The sequence below is a fragment of the Sceloporus occidentalis genome, unplaced genomic scaffold (genome assembly GCF_023333645.1).
Source record: "Sceloporus occidentalis isolate IW3139 unplaced genomic scaffold, rSceOcc1.0.p SCAF_64, whole genome shotgun sequence".
Classification (NCBI taxonomy): domain Eukaryota; kingdom Metazoa; phylum Chordata; class Lepidosauria; order Squamata; family Phrynosomatidae; genus Sceloporus; species Sceloporus occidentalis.
The window spans coordinates 3,047,806-3,066,827 of NW_028317044.1; the positions used below are offsets into that span (position 1 = coordinate 3,047,806).

Below are 19,022 nucleotides of genomic sequence, written 5' to 3' on the forward strand. Positions count from 1 at the left end.
ATGTACATATCGTATCAGAAATGACAACCATGCTTTTTTCACCCACCGCAAAATGGACCACTATCCTTCCAGAAGCCCCCCACCACAACCACAATCTTTTGCTTCAAACAAAACAGAAGAGGAAGGATGGGACTCACTGAGTATTTTGCAGGATCGCGTGAACAATTGCAGGGTTGGTCTCCATCGACGCGGTGATCAGGGAAGTCAAAAGTGACCAGTACCAGATGGCCGAAGCATCACAGACAGAGACACCCCCTTTTTTCACTCTTTGGTAGCCGATAGCCCTGAGACCATGAATCCTGGTGTCACATCCATCACTAAGGCAACGCTTGATGTTTATCTGTACATCTGTCAAGAACATCAAAGAAAGGTAATTTCTTCTACCCATGGGCCAAAATAGAAGAGCCAAAGCTAAAACAGACAACCCTGATAACCAAAAATGTTATAGTTTAGAACCTCTAACAGGGCACATGGAGGCTGAGGAACATCAACCCTTTGCAGCCTCCGTGCTAGAAAGGGCTCAGAGAAATTGTAGTCTAAAATATCTAAAGGGTGTAGGTTCCAGTCCCTGGCGCATGGGCATGCTGTGAACATCAGCAACAGGAGATCAAGCAGAGTCTTTAGGAGACAGACAACAGTAGCAGGCCCTTGGGAAAAGCTTGAGAAACACATTGATACCTCAAGGGACGTAATAGTGCCACTGCATTCTGCTTTGGTCAGGCCCTACCTAGAATATTGTGCCCAGTTCTGGGCACCACAATTCAGAAAGGATGTTGAGAAACTGGAGCGTGTCCAAAGGAGGGCAACCAAAATGGTGAAGGGTCTGGAAACCATGCCTTATGAGGAGAGACTTAGGGAGCTGGGGATGTTTAGCCTGGAAAAAAGAAAGCTAAGAGGTGATATGAGATATGAGAGCCCTGTTTAAATATTCGAAGAGAGGTCATATAGAAGAGGGAGCAAGCTTGTTTTCTGCTGCTCCAGAGAATAGGACCAAGAGCAATGGATGCAAGCTACAGGGAAAGAGATTCCATCTCAACATTAGGAGGAACTTCCTGACAGTAAGAGCTATTCAACAGTGGAAGATGTTCCCTTGGAGAGTGGTGGAGTCTCCTGCACGGAGGTCTTTAAACAGAGGCTGGATGGCCATCTGTCAATGGGGATGCTTTGATTGAGAGCTCCTGCATGGCAGAATGGGGTTGGACTGGATGGCCCTTGGGGTCTCTTCCAACTCTCCGAGTCTATGATTCATCCCCTTTGTGTTATTATTGTCTTCTAACCAGTTATTGTGATGGTGAAAAGCAGAACACCTCATCTGTAAGTCAACACTTAGATTGCTCACTACAGGTGTCTTCTGGGGTAAGCCAAACTTCTGGCGAATTCAACATAAACTGCTCTCTCTCTGGAAGTGACAGAAAGGGTCTGGAGAGCATGGAAATGTTACCTTTTTTGGACTGCAACGCTCCCAAACCCCTCAGCCAGCATGGCTACTGGCCATGCTGGTAGGCCAACTGTAGTAGCTAACAATCCCCACCTAAAAAGGTAAGCTCTGTGGATCTGGGGTGAGCGAGTCATCTTGAAGCACCAAGAAAACGCTCAATCTATGGAGGAAGTAAATGCTCAACCATTTTCATAACTAAACAACTTTAGGGAAACTGCACACCCTTCTGGCAGTAGGGTTGTTTCCAAAATCTTCCATCCTGACTGTCAGTGTCCATTTGCCTTTGCCAAGCATGAGGAACCAATGTGGCGGAAAAACTGAACTCAGTTCAATGAAAGCCATGTTCAAGGAAGGACAAAACAAGAGCAGTTCTTAACTCAAGAAAGGAGCAAGAAACAAGATGACCCAACAAATTTTTCACAGGGAGGGCAGGTCCGCTGTTATTACCTGTCACAATTCCAGCTTGCCCAGCGCATGCATTCAGCCACTGGTCTGGGTAGTTCCCATATGAGTTTATGTTGGGGGAAAGTGCAGACTCCATGAGGAGAGAGAGGCATAGTTCCACTCGTGTCTGCTCTTTTTTCATTTTGGAAAGGCTCACACAACCCCGTTTTTGGGCAGCACCCACTCAATTCAATGAGGGTTGTAGAGGTAAATGTCCCTGTGGGTTGTGCACCATTGAAGAGATCCTTTTTGGCAGTCGAGATCTGCCACTTTGTCTCCTGGAGCTCTGTGGATCTACACCTGGAGTTCCAGGTGGATCTGTGGATCTACATCCAGAGATCCATTTCAGAAGAAGCAGACAACATCTGACATTCTCAACTCTGCTCATTCGTTTCGTGTTACTATTAAAAGCTATTGCTTAGTGGGGAACATTACTGCAGTTCAAAACAAGAATTAAAAATAAACCTCTAGGTCTAAAGTAAACAGCTGGGTTTACAAGCTATTAGCAGAAAATGCAAGGAGAGGAAAGAGGTCCACCTTCATCAAACTAAGGCAAACGACTGTAAAAGTGTGGGAAGGGACAGGTCTCACAGCTTCTGCCTAAACAAAAGGTCATTAAACCTGTATTTAAGTCACATTTGACATCTGCGGTTCCCAAACTGTGGGGCAAGGCCCTCAGGCCGGGGTGCAAGAGTCACCCAAGTGAGAGTGGAATAAGATTTGGGAGGCCCTGATCTCCTTCCAGACCTTTCTATGTGTAAAATGTACACACATTGAGTTAAATATTGAATTTACTTGAATAAAACTGTTCTAATAATCTTCCTTATAAAATGTTAAAATACAAATATGCACAAGTGCATGGAAAAAAATACGCATATTAAACAAACAAAATATTTTTATCCACATACTACATGGGCACAACATCCACATGTACAGGTAAAGAGGGTAAAAAGCTTGAGTACCATTGCAAGGAGCATAGCTCCATGCAGGCCTCCAGTCAACCTAGAACATAGGAGTAGTAACTATGTTTAGACTTCCAGAGTCCTTGTCTTCCCTGCCTTGGCTTCCATTTCTGTACCTTTTAGCACTATTCCCTCCAAATCCATGCGCGTGGAGTGCTATTAAATGAGTGGGAGGTATTTCTTTTCCCCTGAAACACTCAACATATTTCCCCATCTCACTCGCAGCATGTCTGCGCAGGCACATGCAAAAACACATGTGGAAATGGACACAGGGTGTTCTGGATCTGAGCACATCCATTTCTTTCTTGTCCTCCAACGCTCCTAAACCCAAACTCACACCTCAATTTTCTGCATGTCTTGTTACTTTCCTCCCATCTTCATAAACCCAACCTCACACCTCAATTTTCTGCACATCTCAGAAGTTCACAGGTCCTTGTCTTGTCATCAGTTTCTCTCTTCTCTTTTCTGTCTACAAACGTTCGCACTTTGGGAGACCTCCAGCTATATAAAAAGTATTACCTTGCCCTGGTTCTCTACTAAACTAACCAACCACGTTTGTCATTTGAACATACACACAACCCAACAAACAACAGGGCTGCAACCCCAAGAAGACAGGTTACTCAAAAAGGCAGCATTCCCTCTGACGCTGGTGTTTCTGAAACGGTTTTCAAGTTTTCCTCCCTTTCCTTCTAAGTCATTTGGTTAAAATATTTATCTTTCCAAAAAAAAGAAGAAGAACGAACACCAATGGTATTGTTATTGACTCACACATCTGACTAATGTTAGCGTTTTCCAACAATGTCACGTATCCAGTAACATTGCTGGGAATGTGAACATCGCGGACCTCCTGGAGATTGCTGGCAGTCCTCCCAACTGCTACGGTCACTTGCTGCGGCATGTAACTCTGGTCGTTCGCCGCGACAGCGATGGAGAGGTGCCTCAGAATGACGTCTGGCTTCATCTTTAAACTGCAAGGCAAAGAGAGAGACAGAAATAAACAACAATGTTGTGGGATCCTTTTGGGGGGGGGGGGTTAGAATTAAACAGAAAGCTTTCACAAGAGTCTATGGGCCCAAACAGACAGGCTAAATAAAGCTGCTTTGGGTCACTTTGAAGGTATGCAAGATGACACTTGCATCTTAAGATGCCAGAAGCTGCACCAAAGCTGCACTCCAGTCCTTAGGATTGGAGCGTGGCTTTGGTGCGCCTTCCGGACTCTTAGGACGCATGCAGCATTCAAACAGCATACCTCCAAAGTGACTCGAAGCAGCTTTATTTTGGCCTGTCTGCATGGGCTCTAAGAAAAGCTTTATGTGCTCTAACCAACATAAAAGGACAAAGAGAAGGCACTGCAAGGCAGTAAATTACCAGGATAGAAACAATTCTCAGGGGTGAGAACTTTATTGAGTTCCAAGGTAATTCAGAATACAAGGAGTAGGACTTTATGTGAATTCCAACATTATGTCTCAAGGAAGCCAAGTTAAGACTAGAACGCTCCTGTGCTGAATGACACATTCAGCAGTTTTGTGTTAACAGCACTACTGGCCAACTCCCAGCAAACTCTAGCCAACACACAGCCACCTCAGCAGGTTATCCCTTGGTGGTTTGTTACTGACACCACCAAGCAGAGCGCCTCCCACGTACCGTATCCAATGTGACCGTGCGCTCCCATCAGACTGCCAGAAGGAAGACGTCTCTCCGTTCGTCATTTTGTCAACATCCGCCGAATTGGAAGAGGTTTCTATGTGAGTGTAGCACTTGGAGACTGACTTGAATTTGTCTAACTCCTGGTTCCCATTTAAGTCACTTGGACACTCTGTACAAGAATCAGAAGGAAGGGGTTGCCATGAGTCAGAAATGACTTGAAGACACATATCAACAAGTTAACACTGGGGGAAGCCAATAACCCCACAGTAGCATGAGGCAGTAGCTTGACCACCGGACTATGACTCTACTGGAGACCAGGGTTCAAATGCTCTCACACTCTCAGCTTCAGAGGATGGAAAAGGCAAGGGCAAAGCCCCTCTGAGGAAATGTGCCAAAAAACCTGTGATAGGCTCACCTTAAGAGTCGCCACAAGTCAGAAATGACTTGAAGGCATACAACAACAACAAAGCTAGGGGCCTAAATAAAGGTATTTAGATCCTGTCTGATCTTGGAAGCTAAGCAGGTTCAGCCCTGGCTAGCACTTGGATGGAGACCACAACAAATGCCACGTGCTGTAGGCTGTGTTCCAGAGGAAGCAACTGGTTAAACCACCTCTGAATATTCCTCCTCTAAGAAAATCCTATTAGAGTCTTGGGGTGACTGGAAAGTACATACACACACATCTTGTCACTAGTGTTTCATAGAATCATAGAGTTGGAAGAGACCCCAAGGGCCATCCAGTCCAACCCCATTCTGCCATGCAGGAACTCTCAATCAAAGCATCCCTGACAGATGGCCATCCAGCCTCTGTTTAAAGACCTCCACTACGCTCCAAAGAAGGCGTGTGTTCCATTGTCGAACAGTCTTTACTGTCAGGACGTTCCTCCTAACCTTGAGGTGGAATCTCTTTTCCTGGAGCTTGCATTCATTGCTATGGGTCCTGTTCTCTGGAGCAGCAGAAAACAAGCTTGCTCCCTCCTCAATATGACACCCCTTTAAATATTTAAACAGGGCTATCGTATCACCTCTTAACCATCTCTTTTCCAGGCCAAACATCCCCAGCTCCCTGAGTCTTTCCTCATAAGACATAGTTTCAAGACTTGTCACCATTTTGGTCCCCCTCCTTTGGACACGCTCCAGTTTCTCAATGTCCTTTTTAATATTCCAGGTGGGGTCTGACCAAAGCAGAATAGAATGCCACTATTACTTCCCTTGATCTAGACACTATACTTTTATTGATGCAGCTTAGAATCGCATTGGCCTTTTTAGCTGCTACATCGCACTGTTGGCTCATGTTCAACCTTTGGTCTATTAGGACTCTGAGATCCCTTTCACATGTAGTTTACCAATTCACACCTTTGTTTGTATGCATAAATTCAAATATACTTTTACATTTTTTGTGTGCCACCATGATGGGTTTCAGAAAGGTAACGCAGAAATACTTCCAACCATCCAGGCAAACAGCACTGCCTTCCGAAATGAAAGTCCTCCTCATTTTCCTGGGACAATGTGCACTCTAAAGTAAACCGTACGTGTTTAATAACTGTTTGTATTCATTTTTAGCTTAGAGACAACAGAGGAAAGACAGGACAAAGGTAAGCAAAAAGTCCAAAAATATATATATCTTATACCCTTTTCTTTTAGGAGGAGCCGGTCTAAGGAATCCTTCAGTACTGAAGAACGCATAGTGCAAATATTGTTGAAGTACTCCAAGACTGGATATGGGATGACAGTACTGGCGATACGGTGCCGATGCAGGAATCTCAGTATCATGGAAGCATGAAGACTAAGGCGCTCATTTGATTCCGAAAATATGTCTATAAAACCTTGAGAGAGAGAGAGGGAGGATTGCTCAGATCAGTGAATTCAAATGCTGGATTGAGAATCGATGGGTAAGAAGCGAACATACAATCCGCCAAGCATGCAAACCGTCCATAAACCATTACTAGCCTGGTTCTCAGGTGACGATATGCAGCTTTCTGCTGAACTCTGGTTTACTGTTTACTTTCCCACTGCAAGCCACAAGAACAAGACCATGGATATATTTCAGCAACGGACTTGTGGTTGGGATGGGAAATGTCAATTTCAGTGATAACCAATTCTATAATATCTAACCTCTAAAGTGCAAGACCACCACACTTAAAAGAAATCACTTTTGCTGCTTGTTCTGAGTAGCAAACAAATCGCACCGAGCCCAATTTCAACAAGGCAACAATAAATATGACAGATTGTTGTTTCATATGAATGTAAGTCGGTAGGTTGACTCATGCCCCACCCAAAAGGAAGCAATTCTTGTTCCTTCATTTATTGACTTAACAACTAAGGACTTATTTGGATATTCTCTTCTTGTTTGGATATCGTTCTATTCTCGAATGACAGCACCTGGGATCATTACAATAGGGGTTGTTTGACATTTTGTTTTTCTTTCCTTGAACAGTTTGCAATGAACCGTCTTCAAAGTCTCATCAAGAATGAAACAGCTGTTTATTAAATAACATTAAAATGTCGACCTCTGATTTATTTCTTAGTGCTCTTTCACAGTATGTACAACTAATAGCAGGAGCTGAGGGTTACAGTCCAGAGGAACTGGCAAAACCGCCTCTAAGCAGTCCCTTGCTTCAGAAAACCCTGTTGAAATCCTTTGCATTTATTCAATGAAGTTGACTGGCAACTTGAAGGCACACAAAGACACAGAGAGAGAGACAACAGCTATCAAGTGTAACTAATACCTAGCATAGTCCTAAATACTTGGAGCAATTTGTTCAATAGTTCGTTCCGAAACTCAAGATATTAATGAAAACAAAACTAAAACTAGGTATACAGATAATACAAGTTGTAACTTTGAATCAGCAGGAAGATGGTATAAGGAAGTAACGAATGGTTTGTCTTTAAATGTTTGTACAGACATAGGCCTGTTCCAGACTGCCAAAATAAAGCTGCTTGAGGTCTCTTTGGAGGTATGCTATTTAAATGATGCATGGGTCCTAAGAGTCCGGAGGTTGCGCCAAAGCCACACTCCATTCCTAAGCACTGGAGGGCAGCTTTGGTGCAGCTTCCGGATTCTTCGGGTGCATGCATCATTTAAACAGCATACCTCCAAAGAGACCCCAAGCAGCTTTATTTTGGCAGTCTGGAACAGGCCATAGTTTTTTGTGGGTTTTTCGGTCTATGTGGCCATGTTCTAGAAGTGTTTATTGCTGACGTTTTGCCAGGTGCTGACTCTTTCTGCATGCAAAACACAGGCATCTACCACTGAGATGCCCTGCTAAATCTTGGCCTTCTGCAACTCAAGGTCCATCTCAACTCTCTCCAAGCGCAAAGGAGGACAAGGTCCTCCCCTGTCCTTACCTGGAACAAGTGAACAAGCCTGGAGCTGCCTGATCACGTGACTCAGCTCCCCTTGCAGATTGGCTCCGCTGGAGCTCTTGAGGATCTCCAACATGTTCTCCACATCCACCGTGCCATCGCCCTCGGCATCGAACTGGGCAAAGGCCTGACAGAAAGAAAGAAAACAGGATCAGTACTCTGAAAAACAGAGACAGACTATGCCTGGCCCGTCATTTCCATCACTTCTGAACCAAAGCAATCTCACAGTGAAAGAAAACTTCTTCACTCCATCAGTCTGTAGAGCAGTGGTCCCCAAACTGTGACCTTCAAGAGATTTTGGGCTTCAGCCATGTTGGCCAATAGCCTGGGATTCTGGGAGCTGAAGTCCAAAATCCCTTAAAAAGCACAGTTTGGGGAGTGCAGATGTAGAGAGATCTTGTAGCGCCTTTGAGACTAACTAAAGAAAGAAGTCGCCATCATGAAAGTCAACTTCCTCAGATGCATGTTTGCAAAATGCATTGTTGTAAAATATGCATCTGAAGAAAGAAGTTGGCAGCATGAGCTTTCCTAGACTTCAGTCGACTTCCTCAGACACATTTGCATTCACTCCATCAGCGCACCTGAATTGACTTGTGTTTTTAGGCAGGACAACAAATCGCCTGAAATGACTTCTTGCACGTTCTTACTTCACAACTGAGCTTATAGGAGCATACTGCCAAGCCATCTTGTTCAACAAATCCCAAAGACTTGTGGCACATCAAATCCAAGCATACGATGCATACAATGCCGGGTGCAGTAACCTTCTACCACTATTAAGAGATCTTGTAGCACCTTTGAGACTGACTGAAAGGAAGAAATTGGCAGCGTGAACTTTCCTAGGCTTCGGTCTACTTCCTCAGTTGCATTCGGTGGAGACGGAAGCCAGGTACAGACACATAGATGCCACTGATATGTGAGGATGTCAAAGACATGACCTGCTGCTGCTTGCATTTGTTGAGACAGAAGATGTCTGTCTGTACCTGGGGAAGATGCTTGAAGAGGCTGAGGGGTTTCCACTCCATTCGGCTACATTTGGTGCTACAAGATCTCTCTATGTACTGATTCTACAGACTAACACGGCTATATCTTTGACTGCTACAACACAGAGCTGAAATCCATGAGAAACAATAACCAGTAAGCCTTTTGCTGTATGGAGACATGGGGCACGGTTTTAAATGCCAGCTAAGAACAGAGCTACCAGGATGAACTGAACCACTTGTTCTCTTGTAAAAAAGGAATTATGAACCCTAGGCCCTTCATGCGGTGACTGTGGAGGGGACCATAAAGGTGACATCTAAAAATATGTGACAACACAGAAATGTTTAAGACAAGGTAGGCAGACAACAGAGGCTTTAGATTTAGGGTCCCCTGACCCAGTATAGACCACACTGTCACCATTCCCAGAAAGTAGAAATGAAGTTGTGGTCTCTTGTGATCACTTTTTCATTGACTTTGGGTTGTTTCCAACAGCATTGGGTTGTTTCAAACACCATTCAGGGACAAAGGCATGCTCCCTAGATTGTGCATGCTAAAAAATAGCTCTTTCCCCAAACATTAAATTACTCCTGGAGGGGATTAAGAGTGTCCTATGGATTCAAAGGGGGGTCCACAAATCACATAGGACTTCTTTAAAGGTCACATTTAACCAACAAGTGCATGATTCCCTCCTCTGGTCTAAGACATTGTCCTCTAAATGTATTACATATTGTACCACATGTTCTTGTCTGGTATAAATTCCTAGCATGACCAACCGATTTCCAGTCAGTCTGCTTGGTTTCCTCATCTTCTTTTCTGGTTCCTCCTGTTCTCAACGCAGCTACACCCATTTTGCCCCTAACAAGGTAATATCCCTTCAACGTTTCCATTTTTGTACAGTATACAAAATACTTCCGATCCCGTCCCAACAAGCCTGACCTTGCCAAGAAAACATTCAAAGATCGCCATCCTAGCTGATACGGAAAAAGTGAACACCATACACAAATGTCACATCCGTACACTGGAAACCCACATCTCCATGTGGCCAAGTTGTCATTAAGACGGCAAAAGAGAGGTGTTCACTTTTGTTCTTTGACTTGGTCGCATTTATAGAAAACGTTACAGTAAAACTGCAGAAATGGGAGAAACAAATGCATCTAGGATCCAAAGCCTGCTAAAGCTGGCAGCAACGCACCACCCTTCTCACGCAAACTCCCTTTAAATGCTCTTGTTGACTTTCCAGACTGAATGACACACAACAAACAAGGGTCACCATGATCTCTGTTTAAGTTGCCCTGTTTGGAACGGCAACGTAACCAAACTCCTCTCCGGTTGCCAACACAGAGCCCACACTCCCAGGCTTGTGGTTAGCTCCAAGCCTAGTCATTTCTGACCTGTGAGACCATCTCCATTTCCAAGAAGTATTATCAGCAAAGATGAACCCATAATGTAAAATAACTTTGCAGATAACGATCCAGAAAGGTCTGATATGGCATTAAAAGCTATGAACATATTTGGCCTCTCTTAAAATGGCAGGATTCATTCATAGGCCTGAACCTTCAGAGATGCCCTACATGGAGGAGCCAGGCTAGTCCAGACCAATGGCAACCTAGTGCAAAGAGTCTAGTCTAAACATGGTGTATATACTCATGTATAACTCTAGAAATTCAGGTCAAAAAATTGACCCCAAAAACCCGACTCAACTTATCGATGCAAGTACTGTATCTTAACCCTAATTTAAAAGAAGGAACCACCCCCTGGTGAAAAGCAAGAGTATAATATGTGAAGCACTGACCCCCCTCTACTCTCTCGTCCATCCATTTTAAGAGTAAGCACAAAGAGTTATGTCTGATGGAATTTTATAAGTTCTATGACATTGTTTGGTTTATTTCATCTTTTAGCTCCTTTGCCATATTCGACTTATCCACAGGTCATAGCAAAACTTGCCCTCGACTTATACATGAAGTCGACTTATAGTAAAATATATACAATACATACAGCAGCAAAGCAGCTGCTTCGGAGAATCCCTTCATCAGGACATGAGTGTTACTTGGATCTGCTAACCCATATTCCCCAGTAACCGATATACAGAAGTAAGGTGCCTGTGATACTTGACACTGACAAGCTATGATACTGGATGTTGAGAAGATGGAGTGCGTCCAGAGGAGGTCAACAAAAATGGTGAAAGGTCTGGAAACCATGCCCTATGAGGAGAGACTTAGGGAGCTGGGGATGTTTAGCCTGGAGAAAAGAAGGCTAAGAAGTGATACCCTTGTTTAAATATTGGAAGGGATGTTAAACTGAGGATGGAGCAAACTTGTTTTCTGCTGCTCCAGAAAATAGGGTCTGGAGCAAAGGAAGCAGACTAGAGGAAAAGAGCTTCCACATAAACATTAGAAGAAATTTCCTGACAGTAATAGATGCTTGACAGTGGTACACACTCCCTCGAAGGGCGGTGAAGTCTCCTTCTCCGGAGGTGTGTCATAGAATCATAAGAGTTGGAAGAGACCACAAGGGTCATCCAGTCCAACCCCTGCCATGCAGGAACTCTCAATCAAACAAGGCTGGATAGCAATCTGTTAGGGGTGCCATGCAGGAAGACTCAATCAAAGCACCCCTAACAAATGCCATCCAGCCTTGTTTAAAAAGCTCCAAAGGAGGCTTATGGTCTCTTCCAACTCTACGACTCTAACCCCATGATAGGGTCACTGTAAGTCAGAACTGACTTGAATGCACACGCAACACACACAAGCCACAATGGCAGACAGTTCAGTCATTTGCTGAAGCTTGAAAATACATTTAATCAAAACATTTCCTTCTCAACAAGGTGTTGTCCCTTGAACCTTTGCCCAGAAGCACCGCTTCTCTCAGCACTATCGCCCTGAGACATTACACAAAGGTGAATCCCTCTACGCCCTTAACAAGGCCGTGCAACTTCCCCGCAGCTTTAACTTCTGCCTTGTAGGAGAGTGTCGTTCCCCACAAGGCTTTCCTCCAAACTGGGGGGCAGCAGCACCTGTGAAATGTTTCCGTAGGTTCGCATTCCTCCCATAGCCGCAAGTTATTCCTGGCCCTGTGTCATGCGGGAAAGAAGGCCGGGTGATAATAGGAAGCAACGTAAAACAACTTGGTTCTGGAGCAAAACATTGTCATGTCAATATTCCAAATTCCCCAGCTCCAAAAAAAGAACATAGAACATGTCTTCGCCCAATGCGCTGCCCTGGCTGGTTTGTTCAAGCCCACATTCCTGCTGGTCATCCAGAGATTCGTCCCTTTGACAAGCTGCTTCAAACCCTGGAAAACAGTTTCGGCATCAAAATAGTCACCCTCTTGGCATTCACAAACACAAATTCCTTGAACACAAAGCCCTTCCCGACAAGTGTCCCGCGCAAAGTCAATATCAGAAATGGGAGACCAACGTTCAAATCCCACCGCTAGCCACAAGGATCACAAACCATGCTCTCGACCCAGGATGCATATCTGGAAACAGAGGCTTCACCTTGAAGGCCCTTTGATACGTTTGATGTGTACAACTGTGTGAAGCACTTCGCCAATCTACGAAAGTCCAGAAGAAACCGTTTGCAGATTTGAGTATTCACGGGTTCAATTAATACTCTCTCTCTAGGAACCCCTAGGTCCCCCAGTGCAACTCTATGGGCAATTTTCACCATAGAAAAGCTAGTCATCCCTACGGAGAATACTTCTCTAGGCATCTGTAGGTCCTCCAGCACAATTCTCCAGCAGACGGTGGTCACAGACTTGCGCTGGAGGACCGAGAGATTCCCAGAGAGGCCTGTTCCAGACTGCCAAAATAAAGCTGCTTTGGGTCTCTTTGGAGGTATGCTGTTTAAATGATGCATGCATCCTAAGAATCCGGAAGCTGCACCAAAGCTGCCCTCCAGTGCTTAGGAATGGAGCGTGGCTTTGGCGCGACCTCCAGACTCTTAGGACCCATGCATCATTTAAATAGCATACCTCCAAAGAGACCCCAAGAAGCTTTATTTGGGCAGTCTGTAACAGGCCCTAGTTTCTTTATTTGTGTTTTTCCACTTTCATGGTCTATAAGACATTCCTAGCCCCACCGAGCACAGTCTGTCCTTGCTGAAATCCCTGTTCAAGGGCGGCCCCATGCAGACCGCGCCACCAAGGTCCACCTGCTTGGAATAAAGATCATTTAGAAGAGAGGCAAATGGCATTTCGAACAGCTTGCGCACCGCCTGCACTTCCGGGAGCGATGTGAAATCTAAAGCAGCAGTGGTGGCAGAAACTGTTTTACGTCCCGAGGGAGAACAAGGCTTAATGGCCAAAGTCCCACAACAAACTTTCGCTAGAATAAATCTGTTGCTCTTTCCACTTTTGCCGTGTTGATTCTTTTTGCATCCCTTCAAATACTGAGGCAGAGCTATCATATCGCTTCTTCTTTTGTTGTTTCTCTTTTTAACCCAGCGATTGCACCTCTGCATCCATAACATAGATATAAACATAAACTTATACTTAAACATGGTAAGTATTATAAGGATGACCTAAGTAAACACAGACAGTGCAAATATACATAGCTAACATATCTGGACAATGTAACCAGTCATTGTTGTTTTCTAAGAAACAGCTATAGCCTAAACTTCCTTTCCTCAGCTCTTGTGTTATTTTCTACCTGCTTCTTTCCCCTTTACTTTCCTTACACACACACACACACACACACACACACACACACACACACACATATGTATGTTGCCTGGTATTCTTATTCCTCTATCCCTTTCACTATTTTATTAAATTTCAGACTGCTCCCTCCCTAAACCTAATGTTATTAAATATTATATTTATGTTCTCTCCTACAACTCCATTCTTCTTTCTTACTATACACTTGTCCCCCCACATTAGTGGCTTTGACTTTTACGGATTTGATTAATTGATTAATATGTTCTCTCTGGGAATATCTAGGTCCTCCAGTGCAACTCTATGGTCAACTTTAACTAAAAGTCGCACTGAAAGACCTAGAGATCCCTAGAGAGATTACTCTATTTAGCCTTTGTAGCTCCTCCAGCACAGTTCTATGGTCAGTGTCTGTCAGATGTTGACCACAGAGTTGTACTGGAGGACCTAGAGAGTCCTAGAGAGAATACTCTACTAGGCCTTTGTTGCTCCTCCAGCACAGTTCTATGGTCAGTGTCTGTCGGACGATGACCACAGAGTTGCACCAAAAGACCTAGAGATCCCTAGAGAGATTACTCTACTAGGTCTTTGTAGCTCCTCTATTGGAGTTCTATGGTCAGTGTCTGTTGGACGATGACCACAGAGTTGCCCTGGAGGACCTAGAGATTCCTAGAGAGATTACTCTACTAGGCCTTTGCAGCTCTTCTAATGCAGTTCAGTGGTCAGTGTCTGTCGGACGATGACCACAGAGTTGCCCTGCAGGACCTAGAGATTCCTAGAGAGATTACTCTACTAGGCCTTTGCAGCTCTTCTAATGCAGTTCAGTGGTCAGTGTCTGTCGGACGATGACCACAGAGTTGCCCTGCAGGACCTAGAGATTCCTAGAGAGATTACTCTACTAGGCCTTTGTAGTTCCTCCATTGGAGTTCTATGGTCAGTGTCTGTTGGACGATGACCACAGAGTTGCCCTGGAGGACCTAGAGATTCCTAGAGAGATTACTCTACTAGGCCTTTGCAGCTCTTCTAATGCAGTTCAATGGTCAGTGTCTGTTGGACGTTGACCACAGAGTTGCGCTGGAGGACCTAGAGATTCCTAGAGAGAATACTCTACTAGGCCTTTGTAGTTCCTCCGGTGCAGTTCTATGGTCAGTGTCTGTTGGACGTTGACCACAGAGTTGCCCTGGAGGACCTAGAGATTCCTAGAGAGAATACTCTACTAGGCCTTTGTAGTTCCTCCGGTGCAGTTCTATGGTCAGTGTCTGTTGGACGATGACCACAGAGTTGCCCTGGAGGACCTAGAGATTCCTAGAGAGATTACTCTACTAGGCCTTTGCAGCTCTTCTAATGCAGTTCAATGGTCAGTGTCTGTTGGACGTTGACCACAGAGTTGCGCTGGAGGACCTAGAGATTCCTAGAGAGAATACTCTACTAGGCCTTTGTAGTTCCTCCGGTGCAGTTCTATGGTCAGTGTCTGTTGGACGATGACCACAGGATTTCCCTGGAGGACCTAGAGATCCCTAGAGAGAATACTCTACTAGGCCTTTGTAGTTCCTCCACTGGAGTTCTATGGTCAGTGTCTGTCGGACGTTGACCACAGAGTTGCCCTGGAGGACCTAGAGATCCCTAGAGATAATACTCTACTAGGCCTTTGTAGTTCCTCCACTGGAGTTCTATGGTCAGTGTCTGTCGGACGTTGACCACAGAGTTGCCCTGGAGGACCTAGAGATCCCTAGAGAGAATACTCTACTAGGCCTTTGTAGTTCCTCCACTGGAGTTCTATGGTCAGTGTCTGTCGGACGTTGACCACAGAGTTGCCCTGGAGGACCTAGAGATCCCTAGAGATAATACTCTACTAGGCCTTTGTAGTTCCTCCGGTGCAGTTCTATGGTCAGTGTCTGTTGGACGATGACCACAGAGTTGCCCTGGAGGACCTAGAGATTCCTAGAGAGATTACTCTACTAGGCCTTTGCAGCTCTTCTAATGCAGTTCAATGGTCAGTGTCTGTTGGACGTTGACCACAGAGTTGCGCTGGAGGACCTAGAGATTCCTAGAGAGAATACTCTACTAGGCCTTTGTAGTTCCTCCGGTGCAGTTCTATGGTCAGTGTCTGTTGGACGTTGACCACAGAGTTGCCCTGGAGGACCTAGAGATTCCTAGAGAGAATACTCTACTAGGCCTTTGTAGTTCCTCCGGTGCAGTTCTATGGTCAGTGTCTGTTGGACGTTGACCACAGAGTTGCCCTGGAGGACCTAGAGATTCCTAGAGAGAATACTCTACTAGGCCTTTGTAGTTCCTCCGGTGCAGTTCTATGGTCAGTGTCTGTTGGACGATGACCACAGAGTTGCCCTGGAGGACCTAGAGATTCCTAGAGAGAATACTCTACTAGGCCTTTGTAGTTCCTCCGGTGCAGTTCTATGGTCAGTGTCTGTCAGACGTTGACCACAGAGTTGCGCTGGAGGACCTAGAGATTCCTAGAGAGAATACTCTACTAGGCCTTTGTAGTTCCTCCGGTGCAGTTCTATGGTCAGTGTCTGTTGGACGATGACCACAGGGTTGCCCTGGAGGACCTAGAGATTCCTAGAGAGAATACTCTACTAGGCCTTTGTAGTTCCTCCGGTGCAGTTCTATGGTCAGTGTCTGTTGGACGATGACCACAGGATTTCCCTGGAGGACCTAGAGATCCCTAGAGAGAATACTCTACTAGGCCTTTGTAGTTCCTCCACTGGAGTTCTATGGTCAGTGTCTGTCGGACGTTGACCACAGAGTTGCCCTGGAGGACCTAGGGATTCCTAGAGAGGTGTCCTCTCAGGTAAAAAAAACATGGTGTTTTGGTTATTTGTGCTTTTCCATCTTCACAGGGGTCTTGTGCTCCTAATCCTAGTGAAGGCATGAGCATGTGTATATATATGTGTGTGTGTTTCTCTGTATACACCAATCTACAAATACTGGTTCTCTGTGTATTCTTTCATACTTCTCCATTCTTTTTCAATTTTAGCAATGATACGTTTCTGAGTCCCTGCCTTAGTTTGTCATTTCCCATATATTCACACATTTTTACTTCCATTCGCGTATATCAAGGCCTCCTGATGTTGAGCTGGAATCTCTTTCCCTGGAGCTTGCATCCATTGCTCCATTGTGTCCTAGTCTCTGCAACAGCAGAAAACAAGCTTGCTTCCTCCTCAATGTGGTAGCCCTGTTTAAACACTTGAAGGGATGTCATATTGAGGAGGAAGCAAGCTTGTTTTCTGCTGTTGCAGAGAGTAGGACCCAATGGAGCAATGGATGCAAGCTCCAGGGAAAGAGATTCCAGCTCAACATTAGGAGGAACTTCCTGAAGGTAAGGGCTGTTCGATAGTGGAAGATGCATTCTCAGAGGCTCCTTCTTTGGAAGTCTTTAAGCAGAGGCTGGATGGCCATCTGTCAATGGGGATGCTTTGACTGTGAGTTCCTGCATGGCAGAATAGGGTTGGACTAGATGGCCCTTCTTGGGGTCTCTTCCAACTCTGTGATTCTATCCTATCCCCTCTTAGCCTTCTCTTCCCCAGGCTAAACATATCCAGCATCTGCCTAAGTCTTTCCTCATAAGGCTCCATGGTTTCCAGAGCCTTCACCATTTTAGTGGCCCTCCACTGGACCTGCTCCAGCTTCTCAATGTCCAAAATCATAGCCTGTCCCTTTCCCTGGAGCTTGCATCCACTGCTCCATTGGGTCCTATTCTCTGGAGCAGCAGAAAACAAGCTTGCTCCCTCCTCAATGCGACCTCCCTTCCAGTCTTTAAAGAGGGCTGCCATATCCCCTCTCAGCCTTCTCTCCTCCAGGCTAAACATCCCCTGCGTCTCCCTCAAGCAGCGATGTCCAGACTCCAAATGGACTCCAGCTCCCAGAAGCCCCAGCCGCCTTGGCCAATGGCGCGGGATGCTGGGAGCTGCAGTCCGAAGCCCTTGGAGGGCCAGAGTGTGTGTCTTGGAAGGCTGACCTCTTCGCTCCGGGCCCTTTCCTCGGAGACGGGGGCCGAGGCTGCTCCTTGGCCGGAGGCGTTGGCGGAGGCGGCGCTCCCTCCTGCTCCTCCTGCGGAGGCGGCGGCGGCGGTGCGGGTCTCGAGGGCCTCGCAGAGCTGCTCGAGGCTGACGCTGCTCTCCCCGCGGCCCAGGCGCTCCTCCAGCCAGCGGACCAGGGCGGCGTGGTGCCGGGAGAGCAGCGGCTCGGAGGCGGCGGCCGGGGCCTCGCGGAGGCGGGCGGCCGCTTCTTCGCGGAGGCGGGCCTGGCCCAGGAGCACCGAGGACGAAGGCAGCGAAGAGGAGGACAGAGGAGGCGGAGAGGGCGCCGAGGGAGGAGAGCAGCAGGAGGAGGCCATGGCGCCCGGAGCAGGCGGCTCAGCGCCGCTCCCTTCTCCTCCCGCCGTCGCCGCTGTTCCTCCGCTGCTCCTCCTCCTTGCCGCCGCCGCCTCCTCTCCTTCCTCCTCCTCCTCCTCCTCGCCCTCGCTGTGGCTGCCCACGTTCCCCATGGAGCGCACTCCTCCTCCTCCGAGCGGACTGGCCTCCTGCTTCCCCTCGCAAGGAGCCGCCGCCGTCCCCGCTGCACTTCCGCCTCGGCGTCGCAAAAGGGGACCTCGCCCGACGGCGTTTTACGACACGTGCTGCAAAGCAACGGGAGACGGCTGAAGGGAGGAGCCGGAAAGCACGCCCGCCTTGTCGTAAACAAGGCCTCGACGGAGCCGTAAAGCGACGCCGCCAGTTATTAGACCTGTTGTGAGGCTTTCTCTGTCGTAAATAAGGCCTCAACTAAAGGAACTGAGGGAGCCGTAAAGTACGCCGCTAGTTATTGCGCCTGTGAGGCTCTGTCGTAAATAAGGCCTAAAGGGAGGAACTGAGAGAGCCGGAAAGCACGCTCTCCTCTGTCGTAAAAGGCAGAGGGAGAACCGCGCAGGCGCAGAATTCGGACGCTCAGGCTTCCTCTGGTAACCACGGCCGAATGGAATTGACAGGGAGCCGTAGAGCACGCCGCTAGTTACTGCGTCTGTGAGGTTCCTTTGTCGTAAATAAGGCCTAAAGGGAGGAACTGACTGGGAGCCGGAAAGCACGCTCTCTGTCGTAAAAGGCAGCGCCTTCAGGGAGAACCGCGCAGGCGCAGAACTGGAACTTAGCCTCCTGTGAGGCTTCCTCTGGTAAATAAAGGCCTAAGGGGGAATCCAATGACATCCAAACAATGGTCTCTTTATCGGAGCACGTAATTGTGCGTTTTGTTTGGCCCCATAAAGGTATCATTTGGAGGCCATTGGATTTGCTATGACTATTTTTAAGAACAAGAGACGACAGGGAGCCGTAAAGCACGCCGTTCCTGTAAGGCTTCCCCTGTCGTAAACAAGGCCTAAAGGGAGACAGAAAGCCGTAAAGCAGGCCGCTCCTTGCCGCTTCCTCTGTCGTAAATAAGGCCTAAAGGGAATCCAAAAACATCAAAGCGATGAAACCTTTATGGGGCCAACCAAAACACACAATTTACACGTAAAGGCATCACTGGCTGTTATTGCATTTGCTATA

At 46.6% G+C, this 19,022-nt stretch overlaps 1 protein-coding gene across 2 annotated transcripts in view; it reads right to left on the reverse strand.

Moving 5' to 3' along the window:
- LOC149287120 (zinc finger ZZ-type and EF-hand domain-containing protein 1-like) overlaps window positions 1–17,989 on the reverse strand; it is a 76,756-nt gene extending 58,767 nt beyond the window's left edge. Inside the window, exons 1-6 of one of the 2 annotated variants that reach the window (XM_089493431.1) lie at window positions 17,462–17,989; window positions 7,840–7,984; window positions 6,123–6,317; window positions 4,489–4,660; window positions 3,613–3,812; window positions 138–348 (exon numbers count right to left, since the gene is read on the reverse strand). In XM_089493431.1, the coding sequence (XP_089349557.1) occupies window positions 138–348; window positions 3,613–3,812; window positions 4,489–4,660; window positions 6,123–6,317; window positions 7,840–7,984; window positions 17,462–17,989 (1,451 nt within the window). The remainder of the gene's footprint in view (window positions 1–137; window positions 349–3,612; window positions 3,813–4,488; window positions 4,661–6,122; window positions 6,318–7,839; window positions 7,985–17,461) is intronic. The other variant, XM_089493432.1, reaches the window with a different exon arrangement.
- Between the last annotated feature and the right edge of the window lie 1,033 nt (window positions 17,990–19,022).